The sequence below is a fragment of the Artibeus jamaicensis genome, unplaced genomic scaffold (genome assembly GCF_021234435.1).
Source record: "Artibeus jamaicensis isolate MK-2021 breed Jamaican fruit bat unplaced genomic scaffold, CSHL_Jam_final contig_464, whole genome shotgun sequence".
Taxonomy (NCBI): domain Eukaryota; kingdom Metazoa; phylum Chordata; class Mammalia; order Chiroptera; family Phyllostomidae; genus Artibeus; species Artibeus jamaicensis.
Genome location: NW_026521842.1, coordinates 13,805,577 through 13,833,161, shown reverse-complemented (window position 1 = coordinate 13,833,161; position 27,585 = coordinate 13,805,577). Strand labels below are relative to the sequence as shown.

Here is a 27,585-nt window from a genome sequence, read left to right as displayed (position 1 = left end):
GTGATGAGTAGCTTATGGAATAATATGTGAGTCTTCATATTATGTAATAATCATATTGGTAATATGGTTACTAATATCAGCAACCAAAACATGCTGTTTCCTTCTTATAGTCAATAATATCTTAGTAACATGAATAGGTCACTATTGTTAGTGTTAGTAAAGAATACATCAACAGTTGATTAGTTATTATGCATACAGCCAATGAACACTCAAAAACCCAATAAAATCCATTGTTTATGTATATGGATAATAAACATATCCAGAATCTTTCTTTGGACTGAAATCTCCTTTTCCCAAGTGAATTCTGTGTTCGAGGGCACAGTTTCTCATTGCATATATAGGAACTTACTAAAAACAGCAGAAGAAACTCTGGGGCCTGAAGTTCACCGAGCGCTCAATACGTTTTACATCACCGACGTCTCAGAACTAGACATGTCAGAGGCCGTTGAGGTCCATTGAGCCCTAGGGGCCAGCACTGGAGGCAAAGAACATGGACTGCAGCGACACTGCGGACACATTCCAGAGCCATGCATAACAGTGAGTCTTACCTTTCTAAAGCACACACACTCCTTTGGGAGTTTCTCCCCAGGAAGATGCATTTAAACTCAAAGTACTGCTTATGCTTCAGACTCCACAAAACCCACCCAGTGAATTCTGTGGGGTCCAATCCCCCAGATTAAGAACTGGTGATCTAGATTTCTGCCAGATGCCCATTTCCTCCTACTATTGAGAAGACTGGGGCACTGCCTTCCCATTTTCCTGCCCAGCTTTAGGGCTACTCAGTAGATGGGTTTTATGTGTTGTGAGGTGTGGGTATGCTTGGCCTGCAGCCTTGTGAGGAGTTTATAGTCCTTTAATTATTGCCTTCGTTTCTCTTTATTTCAGGGTAGGTCCATAGGACTTTGAGAGTGGGGCAGTTAAATTTCTTCTAAGATTCCCAAAGTTGGTCAGAGTTGGCCAAAAGCATAGAGACTAGTGCCCAGTGGAGGACCGGCGGATGGTCAGTCTCTGTGGTATCTGTAATGTTAGATTAAGGTAACTGCCCGGAAGCTGGTAGTGGCCCCTTCCTTTCCTAGGAGAGATCTAACCCTAAAACACAGAAACACAAGGAAGGTCTGGGACTGTAGTAGTTCTCATCACAGAAAACCCCTCTTCCAAGCCTGGTCCTAGGGGAAGTGGCCATTCTGTATCAAAGTCTAAGAACAGGACTCCTTTTGGCTGGGGTTGCATATTGTTTTTGCACCTCAGTCTCATCTTTGCACTGTCACCTCATGGATACCAATAGTCTTGTCCAGGTATGAAGGAATGTCCATTGCTATTATTTGCTCTAACTGCTCTGCACAAAGATGCCGAGTAAGGAAGGATGGAGTAAAGGTCTTGGCAGTTACTCCTGCCTTGCACAGATGAGTGGCGGTAGTCCACCTAGTCCCTCACTTGCACTTGTTTGTATTCCAAGCACTAACCACAAATGGTCAGTATCCCTTTACAGTCAAGATGCCAAATATTGGAACTCATTCCCCAGCTCTTACAAAACTTGCCTTCTGGGATCTGAAAACAAAGCAAGCACTTGTGACTACTGCAGATTACTTCCAAGGCTGCCTTGAAGCTGGCCCTTTGTGACTTGAAACTAGTTTTCACGATGATCCAAACCTCAGATCACCTTTTATTTGGTTGGGGCTACAAAGAGGTTAAGGTGATGGTAGGGATGTAAAAAAGATGAGCAGGTGCCTGCAAGACCAGGTTTTATGGCAAGCTAGAGCCAGCACTAATTCTCCACAATGACTTCTTCATAGGACTCTGTCACCCACAAGCAAGGGAACCACCAGTAATCAGATGTGCACTGCACACAGGTTGCTTATACGGGGTACGGTCCTGTGACACAAACCTGTGTGTGCTAAAGATCCCCGGTTGGCATTTGGTCCATGCTTAGCAGATCCCTTTCTGCTGTGGGCATCAGGACAGAGTGCGCTAACACCACTCAGAATCCAAGGCAGCAGCTCATAGGTCTCTGCCGCCTCACACCTTACTCCAAACACGGTGGGTGGCTTACACACCTATCCTAGTTGGGCCTGTGTTCCCTCTTCACCTCTATTCTGTCACTTCCACTAGGGCCCAAGGACAGGCAGGGGCAGCCAGATAGCTCCTGAGCAAGTGATTAGCCACAGGATCTAGATTAGTGTAACAGTGGGGAAAACACTGGCCAAAAAAAAAAAGACAATTTCCAAAAGGTAAATTTCTGTGTATTCACGCCTAATCTTCAAAAGTTGCGTCAACAATTGTTTCTACCTTCCCCCATCATTTGCACAATTTCTGTTGAGTCCAAACGTAATTTAAAATGAGGTAGGTAGTTTCTCTCTACATGTGCCTTCGTCTTCACGGTGACGGTTGAGGCCTCTATGTGAAAGCACTGGTCTGCCATGTGGGGGAGCGCCAAGGATGGGCACCGGGGACCGGTGGAGCTTCTCAGTTGGCTATTTTCTCAATCTCGTCCAAATCGTCTGTGTCCAACTTTTCTATTTTCTTATCTGAGGAAAAAGATTCCAAGAGAAATCAATAAGGGGTTACTGTGGAGACACACACCTAGGGGAGGGAGCCAGCAGGGAGAGAAACACAGGTCTCCACCCTGGCCAGGAGCCAGCCCTGCCTCTGGCCACAACCATCCTTCCTTTGACCCAAAAGGCTTCTGGTACCTGAGGAACAGGTACTGACAGCAACAGTCAGAGCCCAAGGCCCCTCAGCCTGGACGGGGGGGGGGACTGTCGTTCTAGTCCCTGATGCTGAACTCCCCAGGTGTGCTCCCTGAGAACATCCATATTCTAGGGAAGGAAGGGAATGTGGACGGGGGCAAAGCCTCTTTGGGGGGTCACAGGAAAACCTACCCGACCCGCACCCTCGCATGTGCCCCTATAAGGAGAGGACCCTGGCAGAGGACACTCCCAGGGACTCACTGAAATGCTCCTGGATTCTGTTGAGGATGTTCATGCTGTGCTTGCTGTCCACCATGTTCACAGCCAGGCCCCTCTTGCCAAAGCGGCCAGTGCGCCCGATGCGGTGCAGGTAGGTCTCGTTGTCCGGGTTCCCATCCTTGTCCACTGGAAGGTCGAAGTTGATGACAACAGACACCTGCTCAACGTCGATGCCTGCACGAAGGAGAGGTGGGGAACTGTTAAGGGTGGGAGAGGACAAGCCCCTGTCATTTGCCCACAGTTGGGCCACATACACCAAGGTTGGGTGGAAGGAGTCTGGGTGGGCCGGCTCTGGGATCCGGGGGACAAGGGCTCGCAGCAGAACCCAGAGGAAACCACAGGGCTCTGGCAGGGGCTGACAAGATTACGAAGTCACTGGGAGAGTCTCTGCTGGACGCAAGTGTCTAGAGATGCAGCTAAAACCTCAGTGGCTGCCCCAACAGGAGCAGGTGTTGTGCTAAACCAGTCAGATGCCTGCACTTTCCTTCCACCAGGCCAGGACTCCGGGCTTCTGTGCAAGTTCTCTTCTGCTGAGGGAGTCCAGTCTCTCCCAGAAAAAAGAGTCACCACCAACCCACCCGATCTTTTCCAAACCATCTGAGATTTTCACTTATGAGGACTTCCCTCGCTGCCCCGAGTGTGGCAGACCAGGACAGGACAAGGTCTCTGCTCACCGCGGGCACACACGTTGGTGGTCACCAGCACCTTCTCTTTGCCCTCTCGGAAGCGCTCGATCACGGCAGCCCTCTGCTCCACCATCATTTCACCGCTCAGCAGAGCCACCTGGTGGCCTTCTTTTGAGAGCTCTGCTGCCAGCCAACTGGCTGTTTTGCGGGTCTGGAGTAAAAAGAATTGTTTTAAATGGAGATACCTTTAAAAAAAAATGAAAGAACCTGCAGAAAAGTGGCTTTTTCCCATTCATATAGATGAAGGCCCTTCTACATTCCACCAGCACGTTAGGCTTAAATTTTTCAAATAGAACTTTAGCCACATGATTGTTTTTGGATGAATTACTTAAATGATCTTAGTGTTCATCTAGGGAAAATGTGGTTTCAACCAAAAGTTTTCACACCTAAAATGTCTATATTCTTTGTTTTAACACGATTTCACTAGATTTTAAAAGTAAGGTCCAACTATATATATGCTGACTATAAGAGTATCATTTTTTAAAAAGATTTTACTTATTTTTAGAAAGGGGAAGGGAGGGAGAGAGGGATAGAAGAAGCAGTGTGTGGTTGCCTCTTGCACGCCCCCTACTGGGGACCTGGCCTGCAATCCAGGCATGTGCTCTGACTGAGAATCGAAACTGTCGACCCTTTGGTTTGCAGGTCAGTGCTCAATGCACTGAGCCATACCAGCCAGGGCAGAGAACAAATTTTTAAAAGAGTTTACTTATTTATTTTTAGAAAGAGGGGAAGGGAAGGAGAAAAAATGAAAGGGAGAGAAACAATCAGTTGCCTCTCACATGCACCCAACTGGGGACCTGGCCTGCAACCCAAGCATGAGCCTTGATAGAGAATTGAAACACTGACCTTTTGGCCAAGCTCATACCACTGAGACATACCATCTAGGGCTATTGCACTGGATTTTATTTGGAATTTCTTTTCCAAGTTATCTCTAAGAAGTAGGATCAAAGAAGCTTCAGATTTTTAGTCTTCCCTTGTAATTAACTCCTCATAGGATGAGGATAATATGCCCTGGGGCATGAGGAAATGATTCACTTCATTTGTAGTCCCAGAGAGGGAGTCTGGTCCCCCACCACACTCAGGTGGAGCTGGCCGAGAGACAGGGCCTGGGCAACACCTCCCCAGGGAGCCCCTCCCCAGGCAGGCCAGCCCCCGCTGCTCCTCCTCTGCTGCTACTCACATGGCAGAAGATCATGGCTTGAGCAATGGTGATGGCCCCGTAGAGGTTACACAAGGCCTGGAACTTCTCATCTCTGTTATTGCACAGGACGTAGTACTGCTTGATGGTGTCCAGTGTCTCCTCCTCACGCTTCAGTTTGATAATGTTGGGGTCTGGGACCACTTTCTGGGCAAAGTTCCACACAGAGTCTTCGAAGGTGGCAGAGAAAAGCAGCATCTGGCAGTTCCTGGGCAGCATCCTGCAAGGCAAGGCCCAGGTATTTGGCATGACCCTGAGTTTATCACTGGAACCCACACAAGCACGGCCTCCCCAGGCTTGGGTGGTCTGCGTCCCCAGGAAGATGGTAGAGGTGGAGAAGCACTGTGGGGCAGAGGCGGGAGCAGATGTGGGGCAGGGACAAAGTGGTGTCAGATTCCCTAAGTCCCTTCCTTCCCTCAGCCCAGGCTGGGAGAATGGTCGGTGCTGACAGGGCCCATCAGGCACGTGCTTCTGAAGCTTCTGAAGCAAAGAACCCAGCAGAAGACTGAAGAGGGGCTGGTATCACAGGACGAGACACAAAGAGGAAGATTTTTACTCGTGGATCAGGAGGCCGAGAAGTTCCTCCCAGATCCAGAATCCTACCTTTGGATGCGGATGCTCTGATCTTGATGGCCCTGAGTAGCTATCATCACATCGGCCTCATCCAGAACAAACACCTTGATCTTCTTGGGGTCAATGAACTTGAGCTTGGCGCACCAGTCCAGAACAGTTCCAGGGGTGCCAATGACAATCTGCTCACTGATCTTCTGACCTCTTTCCACTGTAGAGATAAGGTATTTTTCATGGGTATGTCCATGGCAAACCTAGCTCTCCTCTCTGAGAAATTCTAAAGCTATGATGTATTTTTTAAAATATTTTATTTATTGATTTTTAGAGAGAGGGGAAGGGAGGGAGAAAGAAAGGGAGAGAAAAATGATATGAGAGAGAAACATTGATGACTGCCTCTTGCATGTCCGTAGTCAGGGACCTGGCCCACAACCCAAGCATGGCTCTCACCACGAATTGAATCAGTCACCTTTCAGTTTGTGGGATGATTCCCAACCCGCTGAGCCACACAAAGCAGGGTCTATGATATACATATTTTAATGTAACTGTTTTGACATTTGCATGAGTATTTTAAGGAGAGGTTAGCATATCATTAGAGTATTTTTATGGACACACACTAAAAAAGACCATAATGCTTGAAAGATACAGTAAGAATGTAAACAATGAGAAGATTAAAAAACTTCAGTGGTGTTCTTTTTCATTCTATCTTCTCTTTCTAAGTTCTGTTATCTTTACTTTTTTTCTGTGAACATTGTTATTCCTACACCATGATTGCATTTCCTCACAAGTAGACTTTTTCAAAGTTCTTCTCACTCTAGTGCACTTTGCCCCTCAGCTCTCCCAGTATCTGTACCAAATAAGTCAGGCACCTTTACATACCCCATGCCAGGGTCAGTAAATAGGGTTCTTTAGAAAAGGCTTTGTTTTTTCAAACACAATCTGTCTCTCTTAAAGTGCTTCACAGAGTAGGCCTGGCAGACCACGGCAGATCTTGGTCCTGCACAGTCTGGAATCGAGAATTTGGTTCTTCATTTTCAATTAGATTGTACTTATTGATTCAAAGTTTAATATTTCATTTGTACTCTTGACCAGACATATACAAGTTTCCTCTAGTCACAGCCAAAATTTTACACAAATGTGAATGCTGAGTCAATTCAAAGCTAACAAATGCTTTCTTCTTATTTCAGTTAACAAACAGCCCTGGCTGGTGTGGCTCACTGGATTGAGCACTGGCCTGCCAACCAAAGGGTCCCTAGTTCAATTCCCAGTCAGGGCACATGCCTGGGTTACAGGCCAGGCCCCTAGTAGTGGGTGTGCAAGAGGCAACCACACATTGATGTTTCTCTCCCTGTTTACCTCTCTAAAAATAATAAATAAATAAAATTGAAAAAAAAAGTTGCTGCCCCCGCCATAAAATAGTATTCCGATTTTTCTGTCATTTGAACTCATCCAAAGTACAGTATTTTAAAGATCTTATGATAATTTTTCACTAAGTCTTATCTTACGTTTCTCCTCAGAACTGACTTTCATGGTAGGACATTGTATGCAGAGTAGATTTCTGCAAGTCATAAAGTCACAGTTTACTGTGAAAGATCCATAGGACTCAACTAAACCTTAAAGAAAATGTTGTTTTAGATATTTTATTTATTTATTTTTATACAGAGGGAAGGGAGAGAGAAAGAGAGGCAGAGAAACATCAATGTGTGGTTGCCTCTCACACACCCCCTACTGGGAACCTGGCCTGCAACCCAGGCAAGCGCCCTGACTAGGAATCGAACTGGCGACCCATTGGTTCGCAGTCGACACACACTGAGCCACACCAGCCAGGACATAAAATTTTAATTACTTAAATATTATCAGTTGTAAAACAAAAGTAGAAAATATGGATAAAGAAAAAAGAATAAAATACGTCAAGGTTATAGGTTCAATCTTCAGTCAGGGCACATACAAGAAGCAACCAATGAATGCATAAACAAGTGGAACAACAAACTGATATTTCTCTTTCTCTCATCCCTTCCCCTGTCTCTCTCTCTCTGAAGTCAATACATTAAAAAAAAAAAAAGCTCTCAGTTAATTGCCATGAACATTCTAGAACATTTTTGTTCTTCTAATGACATTAAAAAGAAATTAGGCAATTAGATAAATCCAGAATTTGGAACATTTTATGAGCAAAAAGTTGTATTCAAAAAGTCAAATGTAGGGGGACTGTGAGGGGACTAGCCTAGATTGAAAGAAATTAAGGAGATAGAATAACCAAATAAATGCAGTGCTACATTGACTCAATCATGGTTCAAAAAAAAACCATAAAGAAACACTTTGTGTATAATTGGGGAAAAATGAAAATGACTAGTGTTTGTTATTTGAGAATCTGTTAGTTTTCTTGGTTGTGGTAAGAGTATTGTGGGTATGCTGAAGAATGTCCTCATAATGAATCGCACACTAAAGTATTAGGAATAAAAAGTCACAATGTCTGGATTTACTTTCAAATGGCTCATCAGAAATATCTATATCCATATCTATCTGTATACAAAAAGGAATATGGCAAAATGTTAAGTTTTCAAATCTAGGTGGAGAGCTCATGTGTTCGTTGTACTATTTCAACACTGCATAACATTTTTCAAAATAAATAGAAGTTATTAGCTTAAATAAATTAGGATCACCTATTCATACTCACATTTATTGCCTCGAACAGCATAAGCTAGCTTCAGTTCAGGGTAAAATTTGCCCATCTGCTCAATTACTTTTCCCGTTTGGAGGGCAAGCTCATACGTCGGGGAGAGGCACAGACACTGGTAGGAAGAGGGCAGAGTGAGAATGCAAGACAGTAGCTCTTTTGCAGTGGGGATTGAGTTTAGTCTTCCAGCTAAGGCTAAAGGAAAAAATATATATAAAGCGTACACTATTTGATTCTTTAAACTGTAAAACCATACTTTAGAATTCTCTGAGGGTAGAACTCCAGCTGGATAAAAACACTGGAAAACAGTTACTGGCCAGTGCAGTTCCAAAACCTACAAGTGAGTAAGAATCTGATACTCAAATTGGAGACTAGCTTCCTTTTCACTTTCTCATAAAGTTCTCAACTTTCTAATGAATGAATAGTTGTAGTTGAAAGAGGTTTTTCCTGTAAGTAAAGGAGCCAAGCATACCAGCAGTATCCTGGAACTGGCAAACCACAGAAGGTAACAGGATTTTTTTGTTACTAAATCAACTATGTTGTTTGTGCCCAACTTAAGGGGCCCTAGTTTATGTAAAAAGTAATACAAGACATGGCTTTTAATCCATCAAATGGCCTTTTACTTCTAGATGTGTGTTAGCAGAAAAACCAAATTCACCACACCCTTACCTGTGGGTATCTGTTTGCAGCTTCTACATGGCTGAGCATGGCCAACACAAAGGCAGCTGTTTTACCAGTACCAGATTGAGACTGGGCAATTAAGTTCTGTGGGCTGCACGAGAAAACAAACTGTTTAGGGGCTCAAATCTCAACTATCCTTTCAGTTAATAAAAATGAAGAATACTGAGAATAGCTGGTATAGCTCAGTGGATTGAGTGCTGGCTTGCGTACCAAAGGGTGGCTGGTTCAATTCCCAGTCAAGGCACATGCCTGGGTTGCAGGCCAGGTCCCTAGTTGGGGGCATGCAAGAGACAACCACACACTGATGTTTCTCTTACTCTCTTTCTCCTTCCCCTCACTCTAAAAATAAATTAAATAAATCTTTAAAAAAAAACAAAAATTTTTTTTTTTTTAGAAAATGAAGAATATAGGCAGGAGAGAGGTATAAGGGGACTATATGGTAATGGAAGAATATAATAAAGATTTTTTTAAAGAATAAAGCTTTATTAAAGAATGAATAATCAACCCCGGCTGATGTGGCCTAGTGTACTGAGTGCCAGCCTACAAACCAAAAGGTCCCCATGCGAGAAGCAACTGGTCTCACACATTGATGTTTCTGTCACTTTCTTCCTCCCTTCCCTTCTCTCTAAAATTAAGTACATAAAATCCTTAAAGAAAGAGGAAAAAAAACTGAGTAATCAAAATTAATTGGATTCTGTAGCAGTTATATGTGCTAGCTTCAAAAATACAGAGCACTATAGAGAAAAGATTTTATGGTGGAATACTTTTACAAATATCTTTTTTATTTTTTAAAGATTTTTTTAAACTTTTTTTATTGATTATGCCATTACATTTGTTCTATTCCCCCCTCCATTCCCCTCCACCCTGCATACCCCTCCCCCACCATTTCCCCCTTTAGTTCATGAACATGTGTCTCAAATTCTTTAGATTCTGTATTTCCCCTACTATTCTTGCCCTCCCCCCGTCTATTTTCTATCTACTGTCTGTGCTACTTATTTTCTGTACCTTCTCCCCCCTTCTCCTCCTCCCACTCCCCTGTTACTAACCCTTCTTGAGATCTTCATTTCTATGGTTCCACTCCTGATCTAGCTGTCCTCTTAGTATGCTTTTGTTTTAGGTGTGGTTGCTAATAACTGTGAGTTTGCTGTCCTTTCACTGTTCATATTTTTTATCTTCTTTTTCTTAGGTAAGTCCCTTTAACATTTCATATAATAAGGGCTTGGTGATGATGAACTCCTTGAATTTGGTCTTATCTGAGAAGCACTTTATCTGTCCTTCCATTCTAAATGAAAACTTTGCTGGATAGAGCAATCTTGGTTGTAGGTCTTTGGTTTTCATGACTTGGAATACTCTTTCCAGCCCCTTCTTGCCTGTTAAAGATTTTATTTATCTATTTTCAGAGAGAGGGGAAGGGAGGGAGAAAGAGATAAACATCAATGTGTGGTTGCCTCTCACGTGGCCCCCACTGGGGACCTGGCCCGCAACCCAGGCATGTGCCCTGACTGGGAATCAAACTCGTGACCCTTTGGTTCTCAGGCCAGCACTCAATCCACTGAGCTACACCAGCCAGGGGTAAAGTGTTATCTTTTATCTAGCCTTGAGACAGCAGCCAGAGAGTCTTTTAAAATGTGAGTCGGCTCACATCAGTTCTCTCCTTGTAAACCTTCCAATCAGTCCCGATTTCATTCAGTAAAGTTGAAATCATCATAATACCCTTGTGGGGGCAAAGAAAATAATTTGCCTTCCACCTTCTAAGTTCTGCTAGCTGGGCTGATAATCAAGTTAATACGAGGCAAGATTATGGTTAACAGGAGAGAATGTCCAAATGCATTTATGGATGTATATTTGGGGGTGTCATAAGAATATGGGACCTGAAGATGCACCGGGCAGTTTAGGTTTACATGCCATTTTGAACAAAGGAAGTGGGGGAAGGGTCTGGGATTTCAAAGAAAAAGTTGGGAATCTATAGAAAGATGAGAAACAGCAGACATGGTAAACGTTCTGGCTGCCCGACCCAGAAACAATGGGACACAGAAGGAGGTTCAACAAACAGGCTTTGCTAAAGTTCCTCCCCATCTGCCACACCTAGTTTATATTCCGAAGCTGTGGTGTGTCCTTCCTCTAAGCAGGTTGTTCTATTTCAAATCCATCAGGCAAGTAAGTGGGGAGAGTCAAAGGTTCTTTCTGAGTCTTTTATTTCTTTTATCTTTTAAAAAAGATTTTATTCCTTTCTTTAGAGAGAGGGGAAGAGAGGGCAAAGAGAGAGAGAAACCTGGATGTGCAAGAGACACATCAATCAGCCGCATCTCACATGCTCCCTGAGTAGGGACCTGGCCTACAACCCAGGCATGTGCCCTGACTGGGAATCGAACTGATGACCTTTCACTTCATAGGCTGGCACCCAGTCCTCTGAGCCACACCAGGCAGGGCTCTGAGTCTTTTGTTTCTTAATGACCAGCTTAAAATTAATACTCTAAAGGGTATATTTTGAGCTGGCAAAACTTTGGTCCCTCTCACCCTACAAGGTCCTGCCCTGGCTCCCCATTACCTCTCTGCTCTTACCTCCTACTACCCTTTCCCATGCTCCACCCCGCCACAGTGGCCCCAGTGCTGCTCTGAGAACAAGCCAGCCATGCTCCTGTCTTAGGGCTTCTGCATCAGCTATACTCTGCTGTGACAATAGTCTTTAGACAACAACATGTCAACTCTTTCCTCTCCTCAAGTCTTTGCATTGCCTACTCGATGAGATCCTACCCTATGCACTGATTTAAAACTGCAACCTACTTTAACGTACCTTAACAAACAAGATATATTGGTAGAAAGGTATGTTATGAATTATAGCAGTAAAATGTTATTGGTAGATTCTAGGTGATGGGTATGTGGGTGTTCACTATAAAAGTTTTCAACTTTGTTGTATGGTAGAAAATTTTCATAATAAAACTGCTATCAGTGTTCCTGGCCAGGTAGCTCAGTTGGTTAGAGTGTTGTCCCCGATACACCAAGATTGTGGGTTTGATCCCCAGTCAGGACACATATAAGAAGCAACCAATGAATACAGAAATAAGATGAAGAACAAATCAATCTCTCTCTCTCTCTAAAAACAACACCTGGAAGCTTATTAGTAATGGTGAACCTCCATCCCCACCTCAAGTCTACTGAAATGAGAAATTTTGCATTTTAATAAATTCCTAGGAGAATCATATGCTATGAAAAGTGTGAGAAGCACTATACCTTTGTATAGAAAGAAAACAACCTTAGTAATTGTACTATCTGGTCTCCTAGAACACTGTTTGCTTTTACCTAGTATATTTGACACAATAAAATTTTTTAAATTTTTTATTAAATCCTCACTCAAGGATATGCTTACTGATTTTTAGAGAGAGAGGAAGTGAGAGAGAGAGACATTGATCAGATGCCTTGCCTCTTCTGCACGTTCCTCAACCAGGGATTGAACCCAAGACTTCTCGGTTTACAGGACAATGCTCCAACCAACTCAGCCACACTAGCTAGGCCTAACACACTAAATTTACTTTCCATATAATAAAATTATGGTGTATATGAATTATATAAATGTATACTTACCAACATGGAAAGATGATCTTATAAAATTTTCAAAAGCATATAAAATTTTTATATCCATTCAAAAAAATATATTATAGCCCTGGGTGGTGTGGCTCAGTGGCTTGAGTGCTGACCTACAAACCAAAGGGTCGCTGGTTCAATTCCCAGTCAGAGCACATGCCTGGGTTGTGGGCCAAGACCTCAGTAGCAGGTGCACAAGAGGCAACCACATACTGAGTTTCCCTCTCTTTCTCCCTCCCTTCTCCTCTAAAACTAAATAAATGAAAAAAAATTAAGATAAAAATACGTATTTTATATATACACACATATGTAAGTCTATATAGAAAAGAGTCTAGAAGGCTCTATTCTAAGTATTAATAGTATGTGGTGGAGGGAAATTACAAATTATTTTTTTCTTATTTTTCATTTTATAACATGTTTTTCTAAAATGAACATGTATTACTACTAATAATAAGTTTTCAAAAGTAGAAAATTATAAATGAGATAGGGTATGTCAGGATACATACGGCTCAGCAAGCATCAAAGGCAGTGCGTTCTCTTGTATCTTGGATGGACGGTTGAAGCCCATGGCATAGACTCCCTGAAGCAGCTGTGGTTTCCTAGGAACGCAGTTAATGATGCAAGTCAATCTCTTTGGTTGAGGAAAGAAACCAAGTATGTGGGGGATTATTTCCTCTTTTGAACTGCCATTACCCACAACTTATAACTAACAATACTCAAACTATGCTGAACTGAGCCCAGTGGTTAAGTGCAGATAAAATTTTTATTGATTACCTTGAAAATTTACTTAATTGCTCAAAGCAGCTAAATTTTTGAAAAGATTGAACTTGTGTTAGCTAAAAATATTCTATTGTGATGAAAAAATATATATAACAGGCCTAGGATTTCTTTTTCTTTTTTTTTTCAAGTTCTTTAGATTCTATATTTCCCATACTATTCTTGCCCCCCCCATCTATTTTCTATCTACCATCTATGCTACTTATTTTCTGTACCTTCTCCCCCCTTCTCCTTCTCCCACTCCCCTGTTGCTAACCCTCCTTGAGATCTTCATTTCTATGTTTCCACTCCTGATCTAGCTGTCCTTAGTTTGCTTTTGTTTTAGGTGTGCTTGTTAATAACTGTGAGTTTGCTGTCCTTTCACTGTTCATCTTTTTTATCTTCTTTTTCTTAGGTAAGTCCCTTTACCATTTCATATAGTAAGGGCTTGGTGATGATGAACTCCTTGAATTTGATCTTATCTGAGAAGCACTTTATCTGTCCTTCCATTCTAAATGAAAGTTTTGCTGGATAGAGCAATCTTGGTTGTAGGTCTTTGGATTTCATGACTTGGAATACCTCTTCCAGCCCCTTCTTGCCTGTAAGGTCTCTTTTGAGAAATCAGCTGACAGTCTGATGGGAACTCCTTTGTAGGTGACTGTCCCCTTAGCTCTTGCTGCTTCTAGGATTCTCTCCTTCATTTTAATCTTGGCTAATGTAATGATGATGTGCCTTGGTGTGTTTCTTCTTGGGTCCAACTTCTTTGGGACTCTCTGAGCTTCCTGAATTTCCTGGAAGTCTATTTCCTTTGCCAGATTGGGGAAATTCTTTATTATTTGTTCAAATAAGTTTTCCACTGGTGGCTGTTCCTTTCCCCCTTCTGGTACCCCTAGAATTTGGATGTTGGAGCGTTTAAAGATGTCCTGGAGGTTCCTAAGACTCTCCTCATTTCTTTGAATTCTTGCTTCTTGACTCTTTTCTGTTTGGCCATTATTTGCTTTCTTCTGGTCCACTCCATTGATTTGAGTCCCAGTTTCCTTTCCATCACTATTGGTTTCCTGTGCAATTCCATTCATTTCAATTAGTTTCACCTTCATATGTTTGTCTAATTCGTGGCTATAATCAACCAGTTCTGTGAGGATCCTGATCACCAGTGTTTTAAACTGTGCGTCTGAGAGTTTTGCTATTTCTTCATCACTTAGATTTATAGGCTCTGGGGCTTTGAGATCTTCTTGAGCCATTTTTGGTCTGTTCGGGCCCTTTAAGTGTGAGGAGTGAAGCCTTGGACTCCCAGGTCGCTGGGTTGTGACTCTATGTGGGGGCGTGGTCAGAGCGGGGAAATGGCGGCCCCCTCTGCTGTTTTGCACCGCTGGGTAGGAGCAGAGCCTCAGGTGGTTCACCAGGGCCGGGCCAGTCAGAGTCGCTGGGTTATGACGCTGTATGTGGAGGTGGGGTCAGAGCAGGGAAATGGCGGCGCCCTCTGCTGCCTCTTGCTGTGGGGACCCGCTGGGTCTGGGTCCCCGTCCAATCGCCCACTCCCTCGCTTGTCTATCCGCGCACAAATGCGCGACCACAGTCAACCCGCAGCCCTGCTCCCTCGCTGTTTCCCCGCGATTGCTTGCTGAGTTGCCCACCAGGTCCAACCCTGCGCCTGGATTCCGCACGCCCGAGTCCGTCTGACCGAGTTTTCCTGTACAACCCCACTCCGCCAGGTGCTGGTTTCGCCCCTTACCGGTCAGGCTGAAGAATTTGTTGTTAACAGACTTCCGAAAAGTTCAATTTTCTGTATTCTGGCTGTGTTTTCTGTTGCTAATATTTAGTTGTCTCTGAACTTGGTTGTGTGAGAAGGCACGGCGTCTCCACCTATGCTTCCATCTTGGCGGAAGTCCTAGGATTTCTATCTAAACACAAAGGGGAGAGTAAGAAAGCAAACAAATACTCACAGCCGAAGCTCCTCAAAGGACTTCACCGAGTAGAGCGGGGAGTTTGGGTCCCGCTGCAGGACTTCCACTTGGTTTCTGTTGTCGACCAGGTTGTTTCTGATCAGCTTGTTGAGTAAGGACTGGGCAGCTCTGTCCTCTGTCAGGAAGAAAGAAAGCAAAGAATTTAAAAAATCTATGAAATCCACCATACGCTCGTCTAAATTTAATTGTCATTGGTACTTTAAGCAGTAATATTTGTACTAGGACTTCTAATTCAAGGTGTATCATAGTACTGATTTATAAATGTAATTAATTTGCTTATTAAAGAGAAAGGTTATGGCCCTAGTTGCTGTGGCTCAGTGGACTGAGTGCCGGCCTGCAAACCAAAAGGTTGCTGGTTTTATTCCCAGTCAGGGTACGTGCCTGGGTTGCAGGCCAGGTCTCCAGTAGGGGGCATGTGAGAGACAACCGACAGAGGTATCTCTCACACACATTGATGTTTCTGTCCACCTCCCTTTCTCTCTCTCCTCCCCTCTATAAAAATAATTAAATAAAATATTTTTTAAAAAGAGAAAGGTTATGATACTCATGTCATCCATTTGTGTCTCATATTCTTCTTAGAACTCTGTTCCTAATTAGGAATAGAACTCTAGTCCTTTCCTGAAATTATCTGTTCCTCTAGACCCAAATATTTGCTCACCAATTTGGACTTAATATAAACTTAAAATGGTTAACCTAACAAAAATATCATAACAATGAAAAAACACAGAAATCAAGTCTGTCTTGCATCATATAAGCTGTTTGCATCTTGTTACCCATGTTAAATGTAACGAAATATCATTAAGTTTAATTTACTAGACAATGGGGATGCAACTTACAATTTCTTTTATAATGCCCTATAAAAAATAATCATTCAGGGAATATTTCCTGCTGCTGCTGAAGTTTATCAGTTGTTCAAAGTAAAATTTCTTTAAAATGTAAACAATTAGAATTCTTTCACCAATGATCATGTTGAACTTTTATTAGCGCTGTGATCCCCATTAAAGTCAAGCCAAGTTAGGTGTAAAAATGAAGCCTCTTAAAAATTCATTCTCAGCCCTGGCTGGTGTGGCTCAGTGAATTGAGCGCCATCCTTTAGACTGAAGGGTCGTTGGTTCAATCCCCAGTTGGGGCACATGCCTGGGTTGTAGGCCAGGTCCCTGGTTGGGGGCATGTGAGAGGCAACCAACTGATTTTTCTCTTGTGTGTTGATGTTTCTTTCCTGAATTGACGTATCACTCCCTTTCTCTCCACCCCCCTCTGAAAATAAATAAATGAAATCTTTTTTAAAAATCCAGTCTCTTAGACTGTAGAACCTTGGTAGTATTGCTAGCTGTCAGGCTGTGTTACCTTTCTCTTCTTCATCTGTCTTCTCTGCATTAGTATTGGTCTTGACAACAGCACCTTTATCAGACACAAAGTGGCTGTCATTCAAAATCAAATCCCATACCCAACAGCTGAGACAATGCAAATTCTACAACACTAGAAATGTAAGCCTGAGAAGCAAAAAACAAACAAACAAACAATGAGGAAGCCACGCCATATATAAAAACATATTATTGTTCCTAAATAAAGGAATGATACAATATAGCTTATATTTTAATACTTCCCTATTCTGAGTCCTCTTTGCATACTTCAAAATGTTAACTTCCCTCATAGCATTAATATTTATGAAATGTTATATAAAGATGATTACAGAAATCAATGATCAGAAATCACCTTAATGCTCAACAGAGGAATACCTGTGCAAATTAAACTTCATCAATATATGAATACAACTCTGTCATTAAGAGTCTATGTATATAATTAATAGAAATGTATATTCAAACAATGTTGTAGTTATGTAAAAATATACAAAACACAAATTGTAAGTGAATTCAGTGAGGTAAATGTTACAATTTCCCTCCTATATTATAAACAAAAATTCAAGAGACATCTTAGATTTCTGGTAAATGATTTCAGAATAATTACAATAGGTTAACTCTCAGGTTACTCATACTTTGTCTAGTTCATCTCAAATTCAGGAATATTTGTAAAAACAAGAAATAATCTTTGGCATTATAGTTTCATGGTTAGTAATACATTTAATAATATATAAGTCAGGTAGCCAACCTCATGCTTATATTACTCACAATTAAAACAAAACAGCCCAGTTTAGTGATCTCCAAGTCAAATAACTGCTAACATTTGCCAGCCCCTGTCTGGTTCCATATATAATATTTTTCCAGACAGTTATGTCAGAAGAGATACTGAAGTAAATCACATTTGTTTTTAAATTAGTTTTTGGTTACTCACCATTGGCATCTGGTTTGATTTTCTCTTCCTTAAGATGCAAGTTGCTCAACTAAATAGAGAATATGGGGCGGGGGAGAGTGTCAGAAAAATAACTTAAAAGATTTTGAATCAACAGAGCTTCCCCAGTGATGCTGGGGAGACATGAGCCGCTCAAGACCTATTCATTAGATTGTTCTGCAGGGCTCTTTTTGTAATCCCTAATTACAACCCCTAGAGAGAATTATAATTTATGAGTTTGTCTAATTCTCTGACACCAGGACCTCTCAATAGAATATCATTTGAGTTGCCATGCTCTCATATTCCAAACAAGAGGAAGTTTAAAGAGATCACGGAAAATGTGTCTGTGAGTGGGATGTTGCAGCATACGTTGGAGCCACAGGACCACAGACGTGCAGCCTCACTCACACTGAGGCCACCTTGTGCTGGAGATCTGGTATTTTAAACGAGGAGCAGCTTGCAGGGTCGTGGCACAATGTGCAATCAAAATACCCAGCAGGCTGAGTGGGAATAAGTAGGAAGGGACAGAGTGAAGAGACATTTCCAAAAAAGAATTGTCAAAGATTTGGATCAAACACTGTAAATTAAAGATATCCTGCCCTGGCTGGTGTAGCTTAGTGGATTGAGTGTGGGCTTGTGAGCCAGAGGATTGTGGTTCAATTCCCAGTCAGGGCACATGCCTGGGTTGCAGGCCAGTTCCCAGCAAGGGATGCACGAGAGGCAACCACACATTGATATCTCTCCCTCCTTCCCTTTCCCTCTAAAGATAAATAAATAAAAATCTTTAAAAAAATAAAAAGATATCCTGCCAGGACTTATCTCCCCTAGTAGAATGAAAATACTCTTTTAGTTCTCAATCATACCTCATTAAGCTGACACAAAAAAGAAAATATTTTAAAGACAGGAGATATTTTTATTTTTAGTTGATCTTTGGATGTAGCATAAAGCAGGTGCTATAATCTTTAACGTAATAAGTGATGCCAGTGACAATTCAGTGCAGGGTAAAAGTCACAACGGGTTTTTTTTTTTTAATATTTTATTTATTTATTTATTTTTAGAGAGGGGAAAGGAAGGCGAAAGAGAGGGAGAGAAACATCAGTGTGTGGTTGCCTCTCATGCACCCCCTACCAGTTGTGGGGGGATCTGGCCCACAACCCAGGCATGTGCCCTGACTGGGGATTGAACTGGCAACCCTTTGGTTCACAGGCCCGCGCTCAATCCACTGAGTCACACTAACCAGGGGAAAAAAAGGGGGGGGGTGTATTTCTTACAACACCCACTCACACAGGTTCTTTATAGCTTGAGGTTCATTTCTGTCTTTTGTCTAAGTTCAAGAATGGGGAAAGACGAAGGAGAAATTGAAAAGTTGTCTGGTTTTTAAAATTATTTATTTATTTATTTCTAGGGAGGGAGGGAGAAAGAGTAGGAAAGAAATATCAATTGGTTGCCTATCGATATATGCCTCAACCAGGGACTGAGCCTGCAATCCAGGCATATGCCCTGACCAGGAATCAAACCCACGACCTTCCACTTTGCGGGATGATGCCCAACCAGTTGAGTTACACTAGTCAGGGCAAACGTTTGTTTGAATGGTTGGTTAATTAGAATGGAGGAACTTCTACTTACAGAAACTGAAAAGGGTGTTTCTGGTGTCTTTGCTTTGGTGTTTGGGGGAAGGGGAGGACACACCGGAAAGACTGGCAAAAAAGGAAAATGGCAAAAAAAAAACCCATCAGAAAGCAGTAAAAATCTTCATTAATTCTGAAGAGTAGATAGCACCCTAACAGATAATGAATATGAAGCAAACAGCACAGTGCATGGTGTGTAAGTACGTTAGGTGTTCAGTATCGTTTAATCTTCACTAAAGCATCCCTCCTCCACATCCTGCCAGTAGTAGTCAGGGCTGTTACAAAAGAGACAGACTGACTGATTTATTGGCAATATTTACAAGAGTAAGGTTAATAGCACTCACTCCTAGGGTGATAAATGCTGCTTAAAATAAATTATTAGGGCTGAGGTCTAAATAAGTTGATGTATAGAACACTTAGAAATATCCATTACTGTAAAGTATTTTATTTCTTTTTAATTTAAAAAAAAATTTTAGATTTTATTTATTTATCTTTTAGAGAGGAAGGAGAGAAGGAGAGAAATATCAATGTATGGTTGCCTCTCGTGAGTCCCCTGCTGGGAACTGTCCTGCAACCCAGGCGTGTGCCCAGACTGGGAAACAAACCGCGATTGTCTGGTTCACAGGCCCACACTCAATCCACTGAGCTACACCAGCCAGGGCATAAAGTATTTTAATATTCAATGGCAAGAAGACAAACCATTCTTTTGTTGATATTGTTCAAATTGAAGTTAAGAGTAAATAGTTACATAACTAAAACACAATGTGTAGGAAAAGTTGGTAGCAACAATGTAAATGAAACAAATAGATGTTGTTTTAATACAGTGTATCAGAATTCTGAGAGGTTCTAGCAGAATCTATAAAACAAACTCAGCCTTCATTTGGCTGTAAGATCTCCTGTAAGGCAAAAGCAACATGGAAGTAAAGTTTGTATTATCCACTGCACAGTGTGAGTGGACCAAACACTGAAACTTACGTTGAAAGCAGTTAGTTCGGACACCTCACTCTGCTCTATTTATTTGGACCAAAAATGAAAAACAGCAAAAACACCCACCCTTTAATATCCACATTTTTCAATGCCTTTAATAGTTTAGTTTTAAAGATACATTAAGATAATTGAAAACTATAGTTACACACTGTATTATATTCAAAAGCTACCTGAGATTCTTAATAAAAAGGAAGATTTCATGGTAAGTGAACTATAGTGATTAGGGCCATAGGCAGAATGGTGAAGTGGGAGTCTTACTCATCAAAGAAATGAAACTTAATGGATATTTAAAATACAGTAACCCAGCACTGTGTATGTGCGAGTCCCCTACGTCATGCAGTGCCTGTGGGGGTCCTCAGAGAGAGTTCCATAAAGGCAGAGGCTGGCAGGGGTGTTTTTACTCACTTGTTCAGTTTTAGAATATTGTGATGTTGTAATTTACCTGTGAATGGTTAGCAGATTCATAAATCTTATTGTCAACTAATCCATAAAGTACAGACAAGTCATTTAAGATTCCTACAAAGAAACTGTGAATTACAGTTAATAACAATAATAATAGCTATCACTTATATAGCCCTTTATCAGTTGTGTCTATAACTGAATGATGTAGGTACTATGATTATCCCCATTTACAAATGTGGAAACTGAGGCACAGAAAAGTTAAGCAGTTTGCTCAAGGACATACAGCTAGTAAGTGAGGGACCCAGAATACCCATCCAGGTCTGTTTAGATACAAAATCTGAGGTCTTAATCTCTGCACAAAAGTGCACCTCACAGACAGTAGTAACCTCAAAGAAAATAATAATATGAAAAAAATAATAATAATGTGAGAGTGATACAGTGGTGTAGCTGCTTTGGAAAACAGCCTGGCAGTTCCTTAAAAATTAAACACACAGTTACTATATAACCCAGCAATGCCACATCTAGATATATATACCCAAGAGAATTGAAAATACTGTTATGGTCACACAAAAACTTGCACATGAAATGATCATAGCAACATTATTCATAATAGCCAAAAGGCAGAAAGAATCCAAATGACCGTCAGTAGGTATGATGAGTGGAAAAACAAATCGGTATATCTATACCCAGGAATATTATGACAATAAAAAGGAATGCATACTGAGTACCCACTGCAACATGAATGAACCTCGACAACATTATACTAAGTGAAAGAAGCTAGACACGAAAGACCACAAACGTATGGTTCCATTTATATGACATGTCCAGAATAGGCAAACCTAAACAGACAGAAAGTAGATTACTGGTTGTATAGGGCTGAGAGGTTGAGGGAGATAGGGAGTGATCGCTAAGGCATACAGAGTCTCCTTCTGGGGTGACAAAAAGGTCTACAGTTGTGGTAATGGCTGCACAAGTCTGTGGATATAATAAAAACCAGAGAACTATGTGTTTAAATGGATAAAATATATGATATGTAAATACCTCAATAAAGCTTTTAATTAAAAAAAGATAACAGGGTAAAATCCCACCATGATATTCTAAAAATAGGGTGCCAAGATTCAGCTTTGTAAAATTCGGGGTTTTGTTGTTGTAAGGTAGATAAAATGGCTAGCACAGATCTGCCAGAAATGACAGGAGCTAATCGTATTACGTCTGAATGTTCATCATCTCAGGGTGAATTATGAGTTTCCATTCTATCTTAAATATAATTCTAACAATGCAAAAGCAAATAAGAAAATGACAAAGCTACCAACTCCTAATGAACTCTTCTAGGCATATTAATGAGTTAAGAGAATGACAATCAAATCTGACCTAACGAAGTTAGTGAAAAAAAAAATCATCAAAACTATTTGAAATATATATTCATATTTACAGTGACTATTAAGGTTTTTTCTAAGTGTATATTGTACCTTGAGATATTAAAGTATAAAGCCAGCAAAAGGAAGCACAGGAAAACATTTTAAAACATTGTTTATTTTATCTTTATCTCAGCTTTTATTACTTTTGTGTGTTTTGTAATGTATATAATGTATTTAGCAAAATAGTATACTATGCGGTTTCTAAATAGAGATGTACATATTCAGAACACACGCCCAAAAGTTTCTGACACTGCCAGGTAACGGGAAAACAGACCAGACAGCTCAGTCACTCGACAGTGCCCACTAGGCTCTGCACGAGAAACACTGCGATGAGTGAGCTAAGGGCCACAGCGGAGGACGTGGGTGCCTGGATGCAAATGGGAGCACTGAGTGAAACCAGGTACACGGAGTCCTGAGACCGCCCCCCACTCCTGTCCCTGACACCGACACTGACTCAGACCCCTGCCCTTCCAGCAGGGAATGTGAGGACCGCTCTCTGCCAGCCCACTTTAGTGTTCTGAAAACACTACAGAGATAGAGGTCAGAATCGGTAAGGCCCAGTCACGTATTTAGAGTTTTCACTTCTTTTTTTAGACACCCACTCTTAAATATGAGTAGATAAGAATTACAGACATCTGAAAAGTCTCTGTCATGGAAAAAAATAGTGAAACAAACAGATAAAAGCACCAAAGGAAAACTAATATTAATATCCTCAAAAATATGAGAGGATATTATGGCCATGAAAGCAGCACAAGATACTGTTTATGAAAAGGAACACTGCCCTGACTGTTGTGGCTCAGTTGGTAGGAGCACATCATCCCATAAACCAAAAGGTCCCAGGTTCAATTCTGGTCAACACATGCCTACATTGTGGGTTCGGTCCCACTGATGTTTCTCTATCTTTCTCCCTCTCTTCCCCTCTCTCTAAAACTGATAAGCATATTCTTGGGTAAGGATTTTTTTTAAAAAAAGGGAAGAGTAAGGAGGGAAAAGTTAGCTTTTGTAATTAAAAATGTGACAGTAGAAATGAAACACAAAATAGGTCAGAAAGCAGTTCAGAAAAATCTCCCAGGAAATATGACAAAAAAGACAAAGATGGAAAATAGAAGAAAAAAGATAAAGAACTCTCTTCAACAAATGACACTGGAACACATATGCGAAAAAAATGAACCTTGATCCATACTTCCTACTACATAAAAAATTAATTCAAATGGATCATAGGCATAAATGTAAATTTTAAATCTCTGAATCTTTATTAAGAAAAAAACAGGTCAAAAGCTTGTGGCCTTGGGCAAGGTATATTTCTTAGAACACAAAAAGTACTAATCATTAAAAAATTGACTAGTTAGAATGAATCAAAATTGAAAATGTCCACTCTTTGAAAAGTACTGTTAAGAAAACAAAAGGGCAAGTTGCAGTCTGGAAGAATATACGGTAGCCCTCCTTATCCACAGTTTTGCTTTCCATGGATTCAGTTACCCATAGTCAACTGTGCTCTGAACATATTAAATGGAAAGTTACCGAAATAAACACATTGTAAGTTTTGAACTGTGCCATTCTGAGTAGCACGATGAAATCTTGTAACACCCTGCTCTGTCCCTAGAAACATCCCTCTGTCCAGTGTGTATACACAGCACAATAAGATATTTTGAGAAAGAGGTTCACATACCTTTTCTTACAATTAGTGTTATAATTGTTCTACTTTATTATTAGTTATTGTTGCTAATCTCTTACTGTGCCTCACATAAATTAAACTTCATCATAGGTACGTATGTATTGGAAAAAACAGTGCACCAGGTTTGGTACTGTCTGTGGTTTCAGGCGAAGACACTGGGGTCTTAGTAAGTGGTCCCCTCGGATAAGGGGGAGCTACTGTATATGCAAAGTACAAGTCTATTAAAGGCAAACTCTCCCAACTCAATAATAAGAAAACAATCTGATTTTTTAAATGGACAAAAGATTTGAAAAGTCACTTCAAAGAAATTAATATGGATGGCAAATAAGCACATGACAATATTCCAAACATTATTAGTCATTAGGGAAAACTTAAATTAAAATCATAGTGAGATACCATAGTACACCTATTAGAACAGAGAAAAAACTGGTTATGCTGTGCTGGTGAGGGTGTGGAGTAACCACAGTTCCAATTCATCACTGATGAGAATGCAAAATGGTACAGCCACTTTGGAAAACAGTTTGGCATGTACTAATTTACAAAGTCAATAATACTTTTAACATATAACCCAACAAATCCCATTATTAGGTATTTATCCACGAGACATGTAAGCATAAGTCCATACAATTATCTGTATCCTAATGTAGACAGTAGCTTTATTCAGAATCGCCAAAACCCGGAAAACACCCAAATATCCATTTATAGAAGACTAAGTAAACTGTTGTGCATTCATACAATGGAATATTACTCAGCAATAAAAAGGAGCAAAATACTGATACATGAAACAACATGGTTGAGTCCAAAATGCATTTGCTAAGTGAAAGAAACCAGATTTTCCAAAAGGTCACATATTGTATGATTCCATTTATATGATGTTTGGAAAAGGTAAAACTATCATGACAGAAAACGAATGAGTAGTTACCAGAGGAGGATAGGGAGGAGGGACTAAATGTAAAAAGTCTGAGGGAACTTTTTGGGGGTGATGGAAATGTTACATATTTTGACTCTGGTGGTGATTATACAACTGGATGCCTTTGTCAAAATTCGCAGAATAAGGGTAAGTTTTATCATATATAGAGTATACCTCAATAAACTTAACTTAAAAAAAATCAGAGGGCCAGTCCAAGAGATCCACCATTCAACTAAAAAGAATTCTTAAAGGGAATAAAGAAAAAACAAAGGGGAGAAATCAACAATGAAAGTTTTCAAGAATATTTCCCATAACTGAAGGACAAGAATTTGCCAAATTGAAAGGGACCCACCCAGTACCCAGTAAAATGGATGAAAATAGAGCCATACCAACGCATATTATAATGAATTTTCTAATACTGGAGATAAACAAGACTCTTTGAGCTCAGAAAGGGAAAAACAGGTCACATCAGGAATCATAGTCAGCTGTTTGCCACATCTCAACAACAAATACAGAAATCTAAAAGGCAAGAGGAAAAAATGCCTTTAAAATTGGGCAGGAAAATAATTTCCAACCCCAATTCTACATCTAGCCATAGTGTCAATCAAATGATAGGGCAAAATAATATATTTTTAATGCAGTTTTAAAAATGTACTTCCCATATACTTCCAGAAAGCTGATGGATAGCTCCACTAAATCAAGAAAGATGGAGTGGAGATACAGAAAGGACAGGATTCCCAGTAGTGCTCTGAACACAGGGGAACGAGTCTAGTATGAAGCAGGCGAAAGACCTGGGAAAAATGGAATTCATAAATTACTTGATGTGTCTGCACATCCTGAGATAAATTTAGACAACTAGCAAAGAACTCAGGGTTGAACTGAAGTACAAAGAATATAAAGCAAAAACACAAAGCAATTATAAATGCCAAGGAAAAATAAAAACTGTTATAGTTAAGTAAAACTGTTCATGTTACTAATATAAACTTGAAGTACTGATGAACTAACTAACTGAAAATCACAATGTAATAATGAAAAGGTAGGGAATGACAAGGTGTACATGTGGTAAGGAGAGGGGAAGATGGAGGAAAGAGTCAAAATCAATAAATACTTAAAAACTGCAAATTCAAGAAGTAGCAAAGCAAGCATGTTATTTAGGGAATAAGGAAGTCAATATGGTAAATCAAGTTTTGGTTTTTTTTTAAATATTTTATTTATTTATTTTTCGAGAGAGGGGAAGGGAAGGAGAAAGAGTGGGAGAGAAACACCAATGTATGGTTGCCTCTCATGCATCCCCTGCTGGGAACTGGCCTGCGACCCAGGCATGTGCCCTGACTGGGAATTGAACCTCGATACTCTGGTTCGCAGGCCCGCGCTCAATCCACTGAGCTTTGCCAGCCAGGGCTAAATCAAGTTTTTTTAAAAAAGATTTTATTTGTTTTTAGAGAGAGGGGGAGGGAGGGAGGAACAGAGGGAAACATCAATGTGTGGTTGCCTCTTGTGCACCCCTACTGGGGACCTGGTCCGGAGCCCAAGAAATGTGTCGGGACTAGGAAACCAACCCGGGACCCTTTGGTTAGCAGGCCAGCACTCAATTCACTGAGCCACAGCAGCCAAGGTCTTATTTATTTTTTAATTTTTTATTTATTTGTCTTTTAGAGAGAGGGGAGTGAGGGAGAAAGAGAGGGAAAGAAACATTAATATACATCCGCAGGTTGCTTCCTGCACACCCCCAGCCGGGGACCTGGCCCACACCCAGGCATGTGCCCTGACCTTTGGTTCTCACGCCAGCATTCAGTCCAGTGAGCCACACCAGCCAGGACTAAATCAGTTTCAAGAGAAAGAATCTCTGGGGAGGAAAAAAATGGTTGTGGTAGGAACCAGAGTTAAAAATTGACTCTTTGAATTATTTGTGTTATTACTTAGTTATAAAAAATAAGACAAAGCCCCTGTTCTCGAATTCACAGAAATAAGTACTGACAGAAAGAAGCAGGTTCAAAGCGGTATCAGAACTTAAGAGTGTTTAGGTGAGAGGAATTAATTCTATGCATAATAATGTTTAACACGTATCTTGCTTACTGGGTGTCAGGCCCAGACCGAAGTTAAAACAGGTCCGGAGAGGATTTACTGACTTGACTGCCAGGCCTATTGGGTGGCTCATTCATCATCATGTAAGGAAGCTGAGGAAGCATACAGATATGAGTAACCCATGGTCCTTAAGCCCAAGAAGCTCAAAATCGGAGAGTGGAAAAATGTCACCTACAAAACTGATCCACTCCAGGGTACATGAGTGCAATCTACGATCAAACCGGATTCCGGGAACACAGGCAGGTGGCCGGGCTCTTCATAGATGGGAACCCTCACCTGTGCTTACGTAACACGGGAGGTGGGTGAGTAAACAAAGCCAGCTCAGGGTCCAGGCTCCATCCCCGCCCGCATCTCAACCGTCCGGACCAATGCAGGGAGTGTTCATTCCCAGGGATCTGATTCAGGGCCAAAACTGACCCTCTGAGCCTTTTAAGGCTGAAACCAACTCACCGACTCGGCCGCCGCTTCCTGCTCATCCACCGCCAGGGCCCACGAGTCAGTGGCCATGGTCCCGGGGGCGGGTGGGGTGCTGGTGCTGGTGTGCTCGCTGGCTGACGCCGCGCGATTGTGGGCTCCCGGGGATCGTCGTGAGCCCCGGTCCGGCCCCACGGAGGGGTAAGTCATTCGCTCCGGCACCGGGGGACCGGAAACGGCGCACGGCAGTGACGTAGCCCCCCCCCCCCCCCCCCGCGTCGTCCTGGACACCATGGGGCTGAGCCTTCTGTCGCCTTCAAATCCCTTCACCCCTGCTTAATTCACTCTTTCTCTTGTAACTTCCAGAACCGCAGACTGAGGTAGTTATCTCAAAGTGTCTAAGTTTTGTCAACTGGCTCTCCAACCGCAGAGCAAAACCGTAAACCCGCCCAAGACAGTGGGCCAGAAGCAGTTCATACAGATTGAAGATAATGAAACACAAAACCATTACAGATAGTCATCAAAATGCATATTGAAACAAGCAGATCTTTTTTCTCACTCTTCAGGTTGGTAATTTCACATGCCCAGGTATAGGCCAGGGTGTTGGGAATCAGCCCTCTTAAACTCCGTTTGGTTGAAAATTTGTCCTACAGACTACGTGGCAACACCACTTAGAGGAGTTTCACCTTGAAAAATACTCAAG

The 27,585-nt window shown here is 41.4% G+C and overlaps 2 protein-coding genes across 6 annotated transcripts in view; one reads left to right on the top strand and one right to left on the bottom strand.

The window, feature by feature from the left end:
* The window catches only part of AARS1 (alanyl-tRNA synthetase 1), a 70,332-nt gene that overhangs the window by 14,300 nt on the left and 28,447 nt on the right, over positions 1 to 27,585 (top strand). The window lies entirely within an intron of this gene.
* Positions 222 to 27,116, bottom strand: LOC119055873 (ATP-dependent RNA helicase DDX19B). 4 transcript variants are annotated; one of them, XM_037154170.2, is made up of 12 exons: positions 26,919 to 27,116; positions 17,367 to 17,415; positions 16,422 to 16,475; positions 15,054 to 15,189; positions 12,861 to 12,953; positions 8,761 to 8,863; positions 8,092 to 8,206; positions 5,454 to 5,631; positions 4,833 to 5,070; positions 3,641 to 3,803; positions 2,949 to 3,140; positions 222 to 2,525 (listed from the first exon to the last, which is right to left on the bottom strand). In XM_037154170.2, the coding sequence occupies exons 1-12, from the start codon at positions 27,090 to 27,092 to the stop codon at positions 2,464 to 2,466; spliced, it is 1,557 nt and encodes a 518-aa protein (XP_037010065.2). In that variant the 5' UTR covers positions 27,093 to 27,116; the 3' UTR covers positions 222 to 2,463. The 4 variants fall into 4 exon arrangements, with proteins under 4 accessions (XP_037010065.2, XP_037010068.1, XP_037010066.1 ...); XM_037154173.2 differs by lacking the exon at positions 26,919 to 27,116 and adding an exon at positions 18,990 to 19,035; XM_037154171.2 differs by lacking the exons at positions 16,422 to 16,475; positions 17,367 to 17,415 and having other exon boundaries at positions 26,919 to 27,006.